Genomic DNA, 14,236 nt, shown 5'->3' with positions numbered 1-14,236 from the left:
CAATCATGTCGGGGCAGCACTCAGGTTGGAGACCAGAGTATGAGGTCACATGTTTGAAGTTGGGGAACATAACCCTACTATCAGATGAATGAGTCCAAATATTTTGAGGGTGAACCTCGACGAACCTGCATGTGAACTCTAAAAAAATATCCAGGAATTCAAATTTCAAATGCGAACCTCCACTATCCTCTGAACCCCAGAAAAAAATATTGATAGCGTTAATCCTTAAATCAACAATGAATGTGCATTCCACGCTATTCAACGTCCCATTCAAATCAAACGCTCCGACCAGACACATGTAAAATTTAGATCCCAAAACACGAAGCCACAGAACTTCGACATGTTAGTCTGCACAAATACCCAAGTTGTGATCAGTCATAATCCTCCAGTTCTTTGAATTTTGATAAGTTCCTACATATCCACGTTCCTTTTCCGATAAATTTCCGGTTCCACAAAATGCCCCAACATGTCCAATATCCTTGAAAATCTAAGTAGAGTAAAAAAAATATTTCTTTTGCCGAATACTACACAATGCTAGGCCTGTGCAATGTTACTTCATCATAGCACAGTGCCCACTATTAGCTCCCTTACAAATCTCTGGACTGGAACTCAACTGGTGTCATTATTCATACCTCATGACCATAACAAAGGTGACTCAAGGAAGGATATTTTGTAAACTTAGGTATTTAATCCTGTAAGCCCAGAATAATGGCACTTGCAAAGCCTTAACAGGGTTCAGCCAAATTCATACTCCAACAGAAGGGGGCAGGGCTCTTTGAGACATCACTGTCAAAACTCCTTCAAAGTTTCACTCGGCCAACTCTGATTCCCGTCAACACAGTAAAAGACGGGAGGAATAGTCTTTTTCGGGATTGCCCAGAAATGGCTATCAGGATAGAGGACACTTTCAGCGAGAGAAGTGGGATTGAGGTGTTTTCCGTGACATAACAGGATTCTGTATAGTAAACCTAATCAGGATGATCAAAACATTTCCCAAAATAGCCCTTGTAGATTATAAATGACTTACTACTACTACTAATTTGATCCTTAAGTAGGTCAAATTTCATTATTTTCCAAGCAGAAATGTCACCTTTACTCAAAATATATGAAATTACATGCTTAATGGACCATTACTGAGTCAGTGTAAAAAATTCATTTTTAGTGGGTTGGACGAAGTGGCTATCGGGAACTAGCATTCAACCTTTTTTGTAACGGGACATCTTGACAGGTACCCCCTCCCCCATTCCCCCTCTGTAAAAGCACTACAAAATACAATACTCAATCACCAACCACCAAAAAACCAAAAACCAACAAAACTTTGTATGTATACAATGCACCTGCAAATTATTGTAGTTCTCAATGAATAATATTTATACACTCCTCAAAGAGAATCTGTTTTTATTAAAACTTGCACTGACGTCATAAGTCTGGAGACAGCCAGACGCATTCGCTGTTCACATGGGTCTGTCCAAATAACTATAGGCAGGAGCAGGGAGTTGAATTAGTCTTCTTCAGGTGACCAATATGCATAGTAAAGGCACTGGGTCATGTTTGATTCAGCACTAAATAAAACTAGGCCAAGACACAATCAGAAAATGGCTTTCTCATCCTGAGCTAAAAACTCCTGAATTCTAGAAACGTTTCTTTTTCACTGACCAGTCTAGAGGATGCAACTGGTCTAGTTCAGGTAGCTGTCTATTTTAATAGTTCTTCACAAGACCATCAGATGTCAGCATGGAAGGTATCTGATAAAGCTGCAGCAAAATGAAGATATCAACAAGTTGAAGGGGATGTTGCAAGACCAACGTTTCGGCCTACATTTTACATTTTCTCGGGCAGTGAAAATGAACCTTCTCATTTCCTGTTTATAAGTCTGGCGCAGATCAGTTGGCGAGATACGGCCTGATGAACATGCAGACAATAGGGTCTGTAATAGGGTTCCATTCAGAAACTCGCATATGACCCGATGACGCATCAATTGCTTCGATACCGAATGAGGTACGGTGAGGGCAATGTATTGCTCGTATGAAGTTCGCTTTGAATAGTGAAGACTCGGGGCGAGTCAGCAGTGTTCAAAGATAACATGTTCATCTCTATTGCCTCGTCAACATAAAAGCAAAGTGCTTTCTGTTTACTTCTTTGGTAAGAAAATCCTTCTTCAACATGATAAATAAGTAAATCTCTTGTAGTCCACTTGCCTTGAATGCTAAAAAGACACTTACCTTTTTCCAAAATGTCAATAACGTGCTTTCGCAAAAGCGACAACCGTATGTCCTCGCTATTTTTATCGTTGTTCCCATGATATTGGTGCGATGAATGCTCAAAGAGGTTTTTAAGGTGGCTTATCTGATTTTGAGTCAATCTTGTCTCACCGAAACGGACTCCTCGAAGAGACATTTTGAAATGCGTGCATATATATAGACCACGATATGCACAGAATTTGTTGCATACGAAAATATATTGTTTTAAGTCGATACTAATTCATGCACATACATGAGTGCACAGGCCTACCCAAAAGGTACAAGGTACATTGTCAATCAACTTAAGGGTGGACCAGAGGCACCACCATTTTGGGAAGAACTTGAAATCCTAAAGAAATTAGAACTCCTTCAAAATGAAGTGAATGCCAATTTCAATGGTGGGAGTCTGTTCCTTGTTTTCCAGAGAACACCCTCCCACATTTTAAATGGGCCATCACTTCAATTTGAAGAAGTTTTAATTTCTTTAGGATTTGTTCAAATCTAAAAATTAAAAGATCTAGCCAAAATGGTGGTGCCAATGGTTCACCCTGAAAGATGTTGAATTAGAAAGCCTGAAATGACAATTCCATCAAACTTTGTTGAAAATCCATGTTCATTTGTCAATGGAATCCAATAGAAAATTGCATTTATCCCAAGTTCAAACAGACACTGGCTGGAATCATTGATAGAAATTGTTTTTGAAGGATCGACAGGTGTGCGGCGTGACCAGATTGTGACTGCAAGGCAAAAAAATCTAACGATCTATAAACCCCATTATACAAGGTTAAGTGCCCTTTATACTTCCAATAGGTCATTAGAGCGATTCATTAAAAAAAAGTTAAAACAACTTTAGTGGCCAAAGGACAAGAACCTCAAAATAGGTTTCAACTCAATTGACCGATATTATATTATTGATTCACTTGTCAGAGATCATTTATTTTGGACAACAAAGTAGGTCTCAACTCACTTGACCGATATTATTGATTATTGATTCGAAATCAATCGTGTTATGTATATAGTTTCGTAGTAAGTGCATCATGAAGATGAAGATTCTAACGTTTATCATTGCTTATCTATGGCTTTACAAGTTATTGATTCACTTGTCAGTGGTCTATTTCTGACAATGATGTCATTTTGTATCACTTATTTCTCCTGGATGGCATAACCAATGTTTGTTCAAATGGTATCAACGTTTGATACCGGTCCTACTTTGACAAATAATGGTATCAAAATGTATTTTGACAAAATAATTCAGAAACGAAGAATTGCAATTCGAGTAAAGTTCACAAGCAACCAAAAGCTCTTGAATTTGCTCTTTTTTTTGTTTGGTGTAGACTAAATTCTGCCTTCCTGCTGAAAACCCCTTTCGCTGCGGCAGCCAATTTTTGGCCGATGATATCTTGTGCTGACATTGGATACCGAAACATTGACGGTAACGTTTGGCAACTCCAAAACAGTGATTTCTATGAGATCTTCTTTTTCACGGCCATTCGATTTTTTTGCAATTATCTGCAAATGCCAAAAACGCAAAAATAAACGGGCACTAATGAATACTTCCGAATTTACAGTACCTTCAGGGTTACTTGGTTATTTAGAAAGTGTGTAAGGAGAATTCAGCACAAGACTGAAGAATGTATCATAAACATCCAGCTACCGTGGTTAGGATCACAATTCAGTTGGTGTAAAGTGGTTAACAGAGGACCGGGGAATTTATAAGCATTACCTAACTGCACTTGTCGTGTTGGGGGTAGACGGTTAACATAATGCTCTGAAATGCAAAAACAAAAGCAAAACAGTCAGAAAGCACTAAAAGCATGCTACATTTGTGGTACATGTACATATCAAAAGAATTGTCAGACGATATCTGTCATCTATTGAGGTAATGGCAGCTGAAAACTAGCAAAAATTGCAGCTTAAAATCCCACTTAACCATTCTTTCAACCTTCTGACACAATATCCGGGAAGTGATGTAATTTTTTAAGTATGAAGGTGAGGCAAGTTGGTAAATTCTCATTTATTTTAAAAATGACGAGACATTCTTAAGAGAAGCTGAACACACTTTTCAGCAAAAAAACACACACCAAAATACATTGTATTGCGCATTTCATTATTTGTGTTGTTGGGTTATTCCATGTTCATCCAAAAAAATTAAAGAGGAACTGATCAAAAACAGATAGAGACTTAAATCAACAACTAAACCTGTTTACTGTTTACTCTAAAAGCCGGATCCAAGATTCACCTGATTCTGGCCAGAGACCACCCCAGGGGAATTTTTCATTCATAAATTTGATGTTCGACTGCCAATTGGTTCGACACATATCAATTGCTATGATCTATTAGTGAACAATGCAAATTAAGCGCAGAACGAGCAGGGCCGAATTTAACTTTTGGGTCAATGGGGGGCAGAAGACACTCAGGGGAGGGGAGAGGCAGAACACCACACATTTTTCAAGTATCTCTGGGGAACGGGGTTGAACAGTTGAACAGTTGAACGGTTGAACTACTGACTCTAGTCGAGCATCCAAGGAAATCCAGCGTCAAATTCCAAATGCCGCTTTTGGGTTGGAGATTGGCCTTTTGGTTTCTTTAATGGCGAGGTTGAGAACAGCGACTCATCCTGGATCCTTAAATACATATACGGATAAAACTCTGTAGAAAGGACGAATTTTATATGTATGAGGTTCCTGATCTCAACCTACCTATTGTGAAAATAATAAGTGGCCTGGATGGAATTCCATCTCGCTACTTCTCAATGAACTGTCTGGGATCTAACCACTAATGCACCTCACTGCTAACACTGAAGACTGCTTCCAAAAAAATGCATTTTAATAACGAAATCTTTGGCTTACAACTTGTTTACGAGTGCCGCCGGCAAAGCCGTCATAAAACATGATATTAACCACGAATCATCACTGCCACCCTCGGCTATTTTCAATCATAAAACCTGATTGGCATCAATTGAGTCGACGGCTAAATTCTAATTCTAGTTTCACATTTACAAATTGATCGCTGCATTCCGTACAAAGTGGTAAATAAAAATTAAATTACCCAGGAAAAATTTGATCTGAGATACTTTTATTTGAAAATCTTCAACCTGTTCTATGTTTACTCTAACACAGACAGCATACTCGAATGCTCCGCCGTTAAGTCTGATATTCCCCAGGAATCAGCTCGGAGTATTTCATTCATAACACCGATAATTCTGGCTCAATCTTCGACAGTAATTTACAAGTTGATAACGAACAAAGTGACTGAAGAGTTGCAGAAACTCAGTAGCCCTCAAAACTTGATTTTTTTAGGGTGTTTTTCATATGAATTTATCTAACCAGCGGCAAACATAATCTCACAAACATTTTCTGAGTAGGAGGTGGTTAAAATACACTATACAGTCCAAATCACAATTGACATCCCTTTAATTTGTGTCATTGGCACTACAAAACCAACAAAAAGTAAATTTCGTTTTAGGAGAAAATATTTCAGACAAAGACTTGAAACACAATTTGACAATCGTTTTTTGATTTCTGGAATAAGAAACGGCACAAACATCCAAAATGGAAGTGGATGAGAGATTTCAGCACATCCCTATTCAAACAGTGACAGTAGGACCACCTCATTATACTACTATACTCTTGAGTGTGCCAACAATAAAATGTGATCATCTCTTATTTTTTGCATTCAATATCCACAATCTCTTCCATTTGTTTCATTATCAGACCAAATGAAAATTGCATCACGTAAATTAATCAAACTCATCTGCTAATTAGTTCATCAGTTTCTATGGCGACTTCTGTGTCCGCTGGTTACCGATGATGTCGTGTAGTATTTGTGCAATTAGGACAATAACATGAGAACAAATATGATCGGCAAATATTTGATGAAACTGACCTTGGTGCATGTGATCTCAATGCGGAGCACTTTGCGTAAATCGACCGATTATGTTTAGAGATAGATGCTCTTTATTAAATATTGCTTATAAAAGGAAACCTATAGCGAAACGATTATAAAAATGGGGAGTTTTGAACATCCCGGTTAAAACCTAAGGCGGGAATATGCTCCCAATGATAAATGTTAGCAGTTTCAGGTTCCCCTTAGGTAGTTGGTAATGTAGCGAATGAGCTGCATAAGAAGTAATCACCAATTTAGTTATTCTTATCACATTCAGCTAAGACTTGAGTCACGACTGGATCTCTTTAACCCATTTTTGAGACTTCATGTTATCATGTCCTCAGGTAATTGAATCTAATATTACATAATTCTGGTAATCCTGTGCAAATAGACATCACAGAGCAATGACTTGCTATTAGTTAATCTATGAGGCAGGCCAATATACAACAAGGTTTGTACGAGGCAGGATAGAGATATCGAAGTATCAAGGATTATTCCGGCACAGCGTGATATTGTGCCAGCAGCGAAAGGATTCAACTTGCAGAAATGTCAAAAATAAATCATTAGCAATAAAACTCCAGCAGCAAACACCTTAGTCTACTTGAAATTGAATTTGGAAATTTCCAGTTGCGTGAATACATACTAAATATAAATTCCAGGATTACAGTATGAAAATACTATAAATACCAAGTTTCAGCCAAGTTGTATATATCCATGATAACTGTACAACGTCATTGTATATGTATTGTACGCGCCGGTCACCGATCCAAAGGTTGACCGCGCTCAACGTTGCTTAACTTTCACTCTGGGGCCAACGCGCCAACCACTGGGCCATAAAGGAATTCCCTCATGGCCGGCGGGTTAAGCCGTGCCATATACCTGGGGTTACTATACATCATTCCCCCCTTCGGACAGAGATGGATCGTCCTCGATCCTACTTAGCGCTTCATGCGTCTCATTACCGAACTACAAATCCAGAGCTCGCATCGCGTGGGAAGGTCTGCCAGATGTATTGTACGCGCCGGTCACCGATCCAAAGGTTGACCAAGCTCAATGTTGCTCAACTTTCACTCTGGGGCCAACGCGCCAACCACTGGGCCATAAAGGAATTCCCTCATGGCCGGCGGGTTAAGCCGTGCCATATACCTGGGGGTACTATACAGTATATACATGTACATGTAGCTGCATTTCAATTTTCCTGGACCATCCGATTTTACAAATGGCGTACCCCTTTAGGAGATGCTTTGCTGCTATCAGACCGGCAGACGTAAATCTCAGCAAATGAACTACCCAGTATTAAAACCAAGCAAGGTAAAAATTACAACCACATTTTTAGTGCGAGTACAGGCAAACTCTCAGATAAACTACAGAAATTTGAGAATGTTCAACCTTATGTTCGGCACTGTTGTTGAAAATTGTGGGCGTAAAATAGGTATGCCGAGTGCTCTGCCCTGGATCTTGGAACCATGAGCAGATTTCTGTCGAGATCTCTTTAGAGTTTATACTTGCCTCAGTGGCTTCCTTGATAAAAAAACGGTTAGCTGGCTAGGTGTTTCTTAAGTAGATTATTACCATTGATCACTAGTGTGAAGTGTTTATCTATCATGCAATGCTTGCCTAACAATTTTAAACAGATATCTCTGAAAATGATGGAAGTATTTTTGAGCGGGTGTTTTACCTTTTTTATTGCTTTCTAAAAGATGTTTGACTGGGTTTGCCTAACAATTTTTTAATACGACAAGGTTTTTTTTAATGTCTAGTGTAGTTGGGTCTCTTGTGTTTGTATTGCCGTCTATAAAAGATGCTTCACTCAACCTTTAGACAAGGTCACTAGGCCAATAAACCCAATTGATGCCTAACTATAGTGACACCCAAAAAGTTGCCTTGGAGGATGAATACTCCCTGGAGAATAAAGCCCTCAAGGGCAGAGCAATCGCAGAAGAAGACAAGAACACGCATGTGCTAATTTTGCATTTTTTGTGACCAACAAATTCTGCGAAAAATAAAACGATGCGGAATTGAAAATTCTTTTACGATGTTCTTAAAACTTTGAATTGAAACTACGCCAAATATGCAATAACACAAAACTGCAAACTATAATGGCCGTAAATATTTTTTAGTTTACAGTTTGCCTCGTTGCTGTGAAATCATCAGGGGCACTGTTGGAGGCAGCGCCCCCTACTGCTGCAAGAATGTTCTCATTTAGTGGGTAAGAAAATTTTTCCAACACAAGGTCTGCATGCATCGGTGTATTTTCTATTAGGTCACAGGATGGGGAACCTACCAGAACATTTGGTTTTTAAAAGGGCCCCACCTCGAATTTCAACAAATCCTGACACAATTTTTTGCTCGTCCTAAATTTTCCTGAATCACGCCAAAAAATGTGAGTCTATGCCAAAATAAACAGCGACAAAAAAGGACTGTTACGGGGTTGTCAGAATGCTAAATTTAAACTACACAAAAGTAGCAACTTCACAATGAATAAAATGGCTGCCAATATTTCCGGCTTTATACTATATTAGAGTGGTAATGTAGTGAAAGGTCAAATATACAGGATATACATCCCCACCTCATCATCACTCATCATTAATCATGTCAATCATCAATCATCATCATCATCATCATCATCATCATCATCAATCATCACCATCGGCTACGGTCTTTTTCATGCAGGGAATGTAACTGACTTACCATCATGCCCGTGGTCCTGGAGGCGGAAGAGGACATCGATAGTGGCCGAGCGGCCCTTATAATAACGTAACATATTCCTTAAGTTAAATGCCAATGATATCCAAAATGTCAGAAGAGAGCACTCCTGAAGTTCTTGAGAAAAGTTACGAAAAAATCTGTAGTTTGGACTTAGAGCAGGTTGTCACACATCTCCTACAGCCTGTGCCTTACATGTAATAGTTAATAAAAGACCAATTAAGATCAGTACCAGGCTGTATCTGAACAACTCCAAAATATGCAAACTCATGGGATACACCAATAGCAACCCTTTGAAGGCCCTAGCATATTACACTTGCTTAATACCCGTACTCGAATTGCTATTAAATAGATGAATCAGTATTTTTACAAGACCTCCCAGCATTCCAAAATAAAAAGAATCCAGGAACTTTGCAGAAATGTGTGAAGAAAATGCGGAATCTTAATTTCCTATATCCACTTTCATTGGACCGATAGATCACTCTCAATAAAATCTGTCATAGGAATGTTATCCACAGACCTAGATAGAGAAATCAGCTACATACTATAGGTGGTGTTTACATCGGGGAAAATTTGCAGAAATAACAGAAATTGCATACTCAATCTAATATCACGAACACCTTCAGGAATTATAGGCCTATCTGGAGAATTACCACTACTGTAAACCAAAATTGTGTGTGCCTCCTTATTTTTGCGATTCATGAAAATAAAAAAAACCAAACATTTTCACGAGTTTTTGGGCGAATAAAAACAAATTTTAAATTAGATTTTAACAAGGCCCTTGTCTATACAGATATAAAAATACTCCAAGGTATCAAGTTTCAGCAAATTCGAATCTATAATAACTGTGTAATATTGAGGCCGAGCTTGTAGGGAAATATCCCTTTAGCTCAATCGATAAGAATGCTTGTCGTGTCAACCTCAGGGTTGTGGGTTCAAATCCCGTTCGGACCCATGTGTTCTCCGATGTTACAACTGCACTACAGTATTGTGTATTTGTATTTTCCTAAGCCAACAGGAAATACAAAAACACGAACAGCAATTGTGAGAGCAATGAGGTTACAAAATTACCGCTTTTCGAACGGATAATTTCCAATACATCACCGTCAATGAAATCAACAAGTGCAAGTAATCTTGCGAAGTTCCCCCGGGGAGTGGAACAACAGCAGCTAGGTAAGCTCAACAGAAGCTGTGGCCCAACTCCAATCTGTTGCGAATAAACTGCTGTTAAATGGATTGATAGACTATGCCGAAAATTTACAAACGTCATATCATAGTTCCCACAAGAGCAATGCACTCTCTCCCACAGATATATAGTTTTGATCCCAAGAATGCATATACTTTAAGTTTCTATTCATTGTTATTGAAAAACATGTTACTTTAAAAAAATAAGCATTGCTGTAGGCCATATTTATATAATGACCACTTTTGAAAAATCCCCACATGTTCTGAGAAACTGTTTTGGTGGATTTCACAAAACACATTCTGGTCTTTTCTGTTGCTGCATCCTTCGACAGAGGCCAATACAATTGGAAATATCGATATAAAGACTAGCAAATGCTTTTACTTCAATTTTGTATGGCAAGGCCAAGTGTAAATGTACAGGGAGATTTAGTAAAAGCATTTGCTACTCTTTATTCATATCTCCCAAATGATTGTGATTTACCTAATCAGTGGGTGCTTTCCATTCGTTGATTTGTCATGGCAACGTTTCAAGTCGCAGAGACAGAAATCACTCACATACACAGAGCGCAATAATGCTACAAGAATCTCTCAAAAGCAAGATAGAAATAGACCAAAGAATCGCAGACAACAATCCCCAGCCACAGCTTCTTGTATTAATGCCACAAAACGAATAAGGTGAAGTCTTCACCATAGACTATTCTGTCTGATGATACCAAAACTAATTTCCTAGATTTTACCAATAATTTTTCTGATCAAAGAACTTGAATTACTTATCGATCAGCGGTATCGGAAGACATTGATATAATTGGAATGTATTGATAGTAATCTGGTGATGAGATGCCTGGAGCGGTCGATGATAGACCAGCATCAATGGCCCATTGCCTCTCCTCATCATGTGGAATCAGCTCCAACCTCCCCGAGGACCTCCCACCTCTCTGAGTCTTGGCCAACAACTTCTCCGAGTCATGGCTAAACACCTCTCCGAGCAAATCAAGCCACAATCTGATGACCAACTATCAACAAGGTTCCGTATGAACCGTACTTCTAACTGACAGCTTTCTCACAGGCTATGCCGGGATAGCTTAGGAGCTATGTATAGGTCTTAAAACCTATGTTGCTTCTCTATTTCCAGCGGTGAGGAAGCTGTAGGTTAGTTGACGGTCCATACAAGGAGGATTTTGTTGACAGTCTGGGGCAAGATTTGCTCCAAGGATAGATAGGTCAATACTCGGTGAGGTGGGAGATGCTTGGAGAGGTTGCAGATGACTCAACAGCATCTTCCTCTGACCTAAAGACCAACTCCCTCACCTTTCTCAAGTAGCAGCAGGGGTGAAATTAACACGTAATTGACACCCGTCATAGGCAGCTGAGAAAACCTAACAGCCTCCTGCTAAAAACACCTTGCCTTTGATATACTGTAAAACCACAAAATTTTGATTGTTGTTATTTTTGGAGGAATTTTTCACAAATCACAAAAATAAAGAGGCGGTAAAATTAAATTTTGACGAATCACAGTAGCACTTCTCAGATATCATATTAATGAAACTTTTCAAAGACAAAATTTTGCAATTTTCTTCCTCAATTTCTCAATGAATGTTCGATCATTGATTAATATGAACATCAAAAGAAATAATCCGAGTCTGGTGTTCTTTGAGTTTACATGATGGATGCGGTTAGCGCGATTGCAGCAGAAATTGGTCTGTCGATGCACAGGATTTTATTTCTGTAATTTTTTAACAAGTTTTGACGGTGCAAGTGTATTACTGGAGTTGCCTGCTATTAATTCAATCTAATTTTCTTAGGGTATAGGTCAACATTTGTAACTTAATGAATCTATGTTGAAATAAACATCAAGGGGAGGGATGGGGGGGGGGGGGCTGGGATAGACAATATCGACATCTTCTTAAAATTCTTCCAATATTTTTGTCACTCCAACTTGCAGTTTTGATTGCTGCGAAAAAATCTGTTTGTTTTCAGGTGCTTGAGACTAGAATTGGTGATAACTGCAACCTGAAGTTTTAAAAAGGTAAAACCGGTAACCAGTGATTACCAGTTTACCTGCAGAAGACGAGCAATCTTTTTATCATTTATTGCAGCAATATTTGTCATTGGTGGCAGCGATGAAAATTGCTCATTTGAGGGGCAGTTTAGTTTCAGTATTTAACCACCACTAATAAACAATCTAGAATCACAATAGCCTGAAAGCCTAGCTTGAATCCATGAACTACACAGAAGTTTGAGTAGTGACAGCCGCAATTTTGAGAAAACGGAAATGCCACGCATAAAATCCTTTGAATTTCAAATCACAATCTTGTATTATCCCTGAAAGAATAGCAACTGACTAAAATCACAGGTTAAATCCTTGAATGAACTTGCAGCAACATTGGCCTGGTAACTTCAAGTTGAATCCATTTTGAATGAGCTTTAAAGGGCTCCTGAAGAAACCTAGGTAAAACTTGTGTTTTTAGATAACAGGGGAACATCTCAGTCAATGTTGAGGTAAGTTTGGTAAACTTAGTTCCAATTACCGACTGATGGAAACCAACAGATGCCCAGTCCGTAGTAGGGGTCAAAGGGGGTGTCCGAGCATAAAAGTCGATCGATGACAGAGTGCCACTGTGGAAACATCCGCGCCTGTCACCTGTCCCGTGATCAATACCCGGTCGGTCCTGGTACACACATGTATTAGAGAGGGTGACTCTTCGACAGTATAGGTTTTCTTCCGGGGTCTCCAGTTTCCTCCTACTTGCATGTACATTTAAATCACCCGATATTGTTCATAGAGCTAATAATGTCCTAGATGATGCTCAGCTCTCAAATCAATATTTTTTAAACGAAGATGGTGAAACTGAACAATTGGATCGAAACCCACCAAAAATTAAAGCTCAAAGGCACAAATGGCCATATGTTAAACCAGCAAGAAACTCCAGAGACCAAAATTCTTCTTCCCTGTTCACTTCGCATTGGGAGGTGTTATTCTACAGGGAGTATTCTTTCAAGACAGGATGGGCATTTTTGCGTGCCACAACGGTTAGGTGCCAATTGGGTTTATGGCCTAGTGACTCCGTCTTTAGAGACCGACCTGCAAGCTGCTGCATACGCATCGATAGCAACCTAGATGGTCCCTAGAACGGTTCAATAGGAAAACTGAAGCAGTTAAACTGATCTATTGACCTGGGAGATATGCTACCTGAAAACCTAAAGCAGGCAATGACAGAGGAGGAAGCAATTCTTAAAGGGGTACGCTGTTTGTATACTGGTGATCCAGGAAAATAGAAATGCACTTTTCACAATGCCATTGTGCAGCTATTATGCATATGAAATTGCTCAAACTTGGACATTGATAGTATTTGTAAATCTGCCTACACAACGGCAATGCTGAAATTTATATCTAGTACATCTTTGCGCAATTGGAAATTTTCAATTCTATCAAAAAAATTCTATTTGTAAGGAACTTGTAGGCCTTTAAAGAGGTTGAATAGCGCCTCCAGAAGCAAGCAACAGCGCCACCCGTAGCAGAAATAAGAACTGCTTAGTGACGTCATGGTTTCCATATACGGCATCTCATTTGCATATTTTTACAACCTTATTTACTACGAGTTATAAATATGCCAGTAGCACGTGGATCATGCCGGGCGGCGCTGTCAGGTGTTTCCACTATGGGTTACATAATCGGCTACAAAGAGGCCAGTGTTCTAGTAAATGAAGTTAGCAATGATAGCGAAAGAATGTTAGTGTATGTTACGCAGTCAATAGCGATAGTAGTGAGTTGGAGAGAGGAGAAAATGGAAAATGGAGAGAATAGTAGTATGGATTTCGAGTCCCAAGGAGAAACTTTGCAAAGTTTTCATCAAACTGATAATCATATTCCTTCCTTCTCTGTCTCCAACAATTAAAAGTTGCTGCAGTCAACCTGATGCGTTTATCCGCGAGCGAATCGATGAGACGAAGCATTTTTCAAGCATCCGAATGGTACCTTACAGATCCGCAAGGGGCGCGTTACCGAAAATGTTGCAAAAATCAATAATGTGATCGTAAATATTGTCATATTTTTCAAAATGAGAGTATGTAAATGATACGCAGACGGTAAACCAATGAAAGGCCAGTATCTATTGAACCTTACAAGTGATTTGGGGGCCTTGAAACTCCTTATATTTATCAATGAAACCTTATTCCCGCCTAAGGTTTTGACCGGGCCGTCCAAAACTCCCCATTTTTTG

At 39.1% G+C, this 14,236-nt stretch overlaps 1 protein-coding gene across 10 annotated transcripts in view; it reads right to left on the bottom strand.

The window, feature by feature from the left end:
* Positions 1-14,236, bottom strand: part of LOC135497219 (pleckstrin homology domain-containing family G member 5-like) — a 146,610-nt gene that overhangs the window by 43,979 nt on the left and 88,395 nt on the right. For 6 of the 10 annotated variants that reach the window (XM_064786966.1, XM_064786968.1, XM_064786969.1 and 3 more), the window contains one exon: positions 3,964-4,008. The exons of 3 other annotated variants lie outside the window; for them this stretch is intronic. In XM_064786966.1, coding sequence (XP_064643036.1) covers positions 3,964-4,008 — 45 coding nt within the window. Of the gene's footprint in view, positions 1-3,963; positions 4,009-8,816; positions 9,134-14,236 lie in introns of those variants that run through there. One more of the 10 variants, XM_064786975.1, reaches the window with a different exon arrangement.

This window comes from Lineus longissimus, chromosome 12 (genome assembly GCF_910592395.1).
Source record: "Lineus longissimus chromosome 12, tnLinLong1.2, whole genome shotgun sequence".
Lineage (NCBI taxonomy): Eukaryota > Metazoa > Nemertea > Pilidiophora > Heteronemertea > Lineidae > Lineus > Lineus longissimus.
This window is presented reverse-complemented; position numbering and strand designations above follow the sequence as displayed.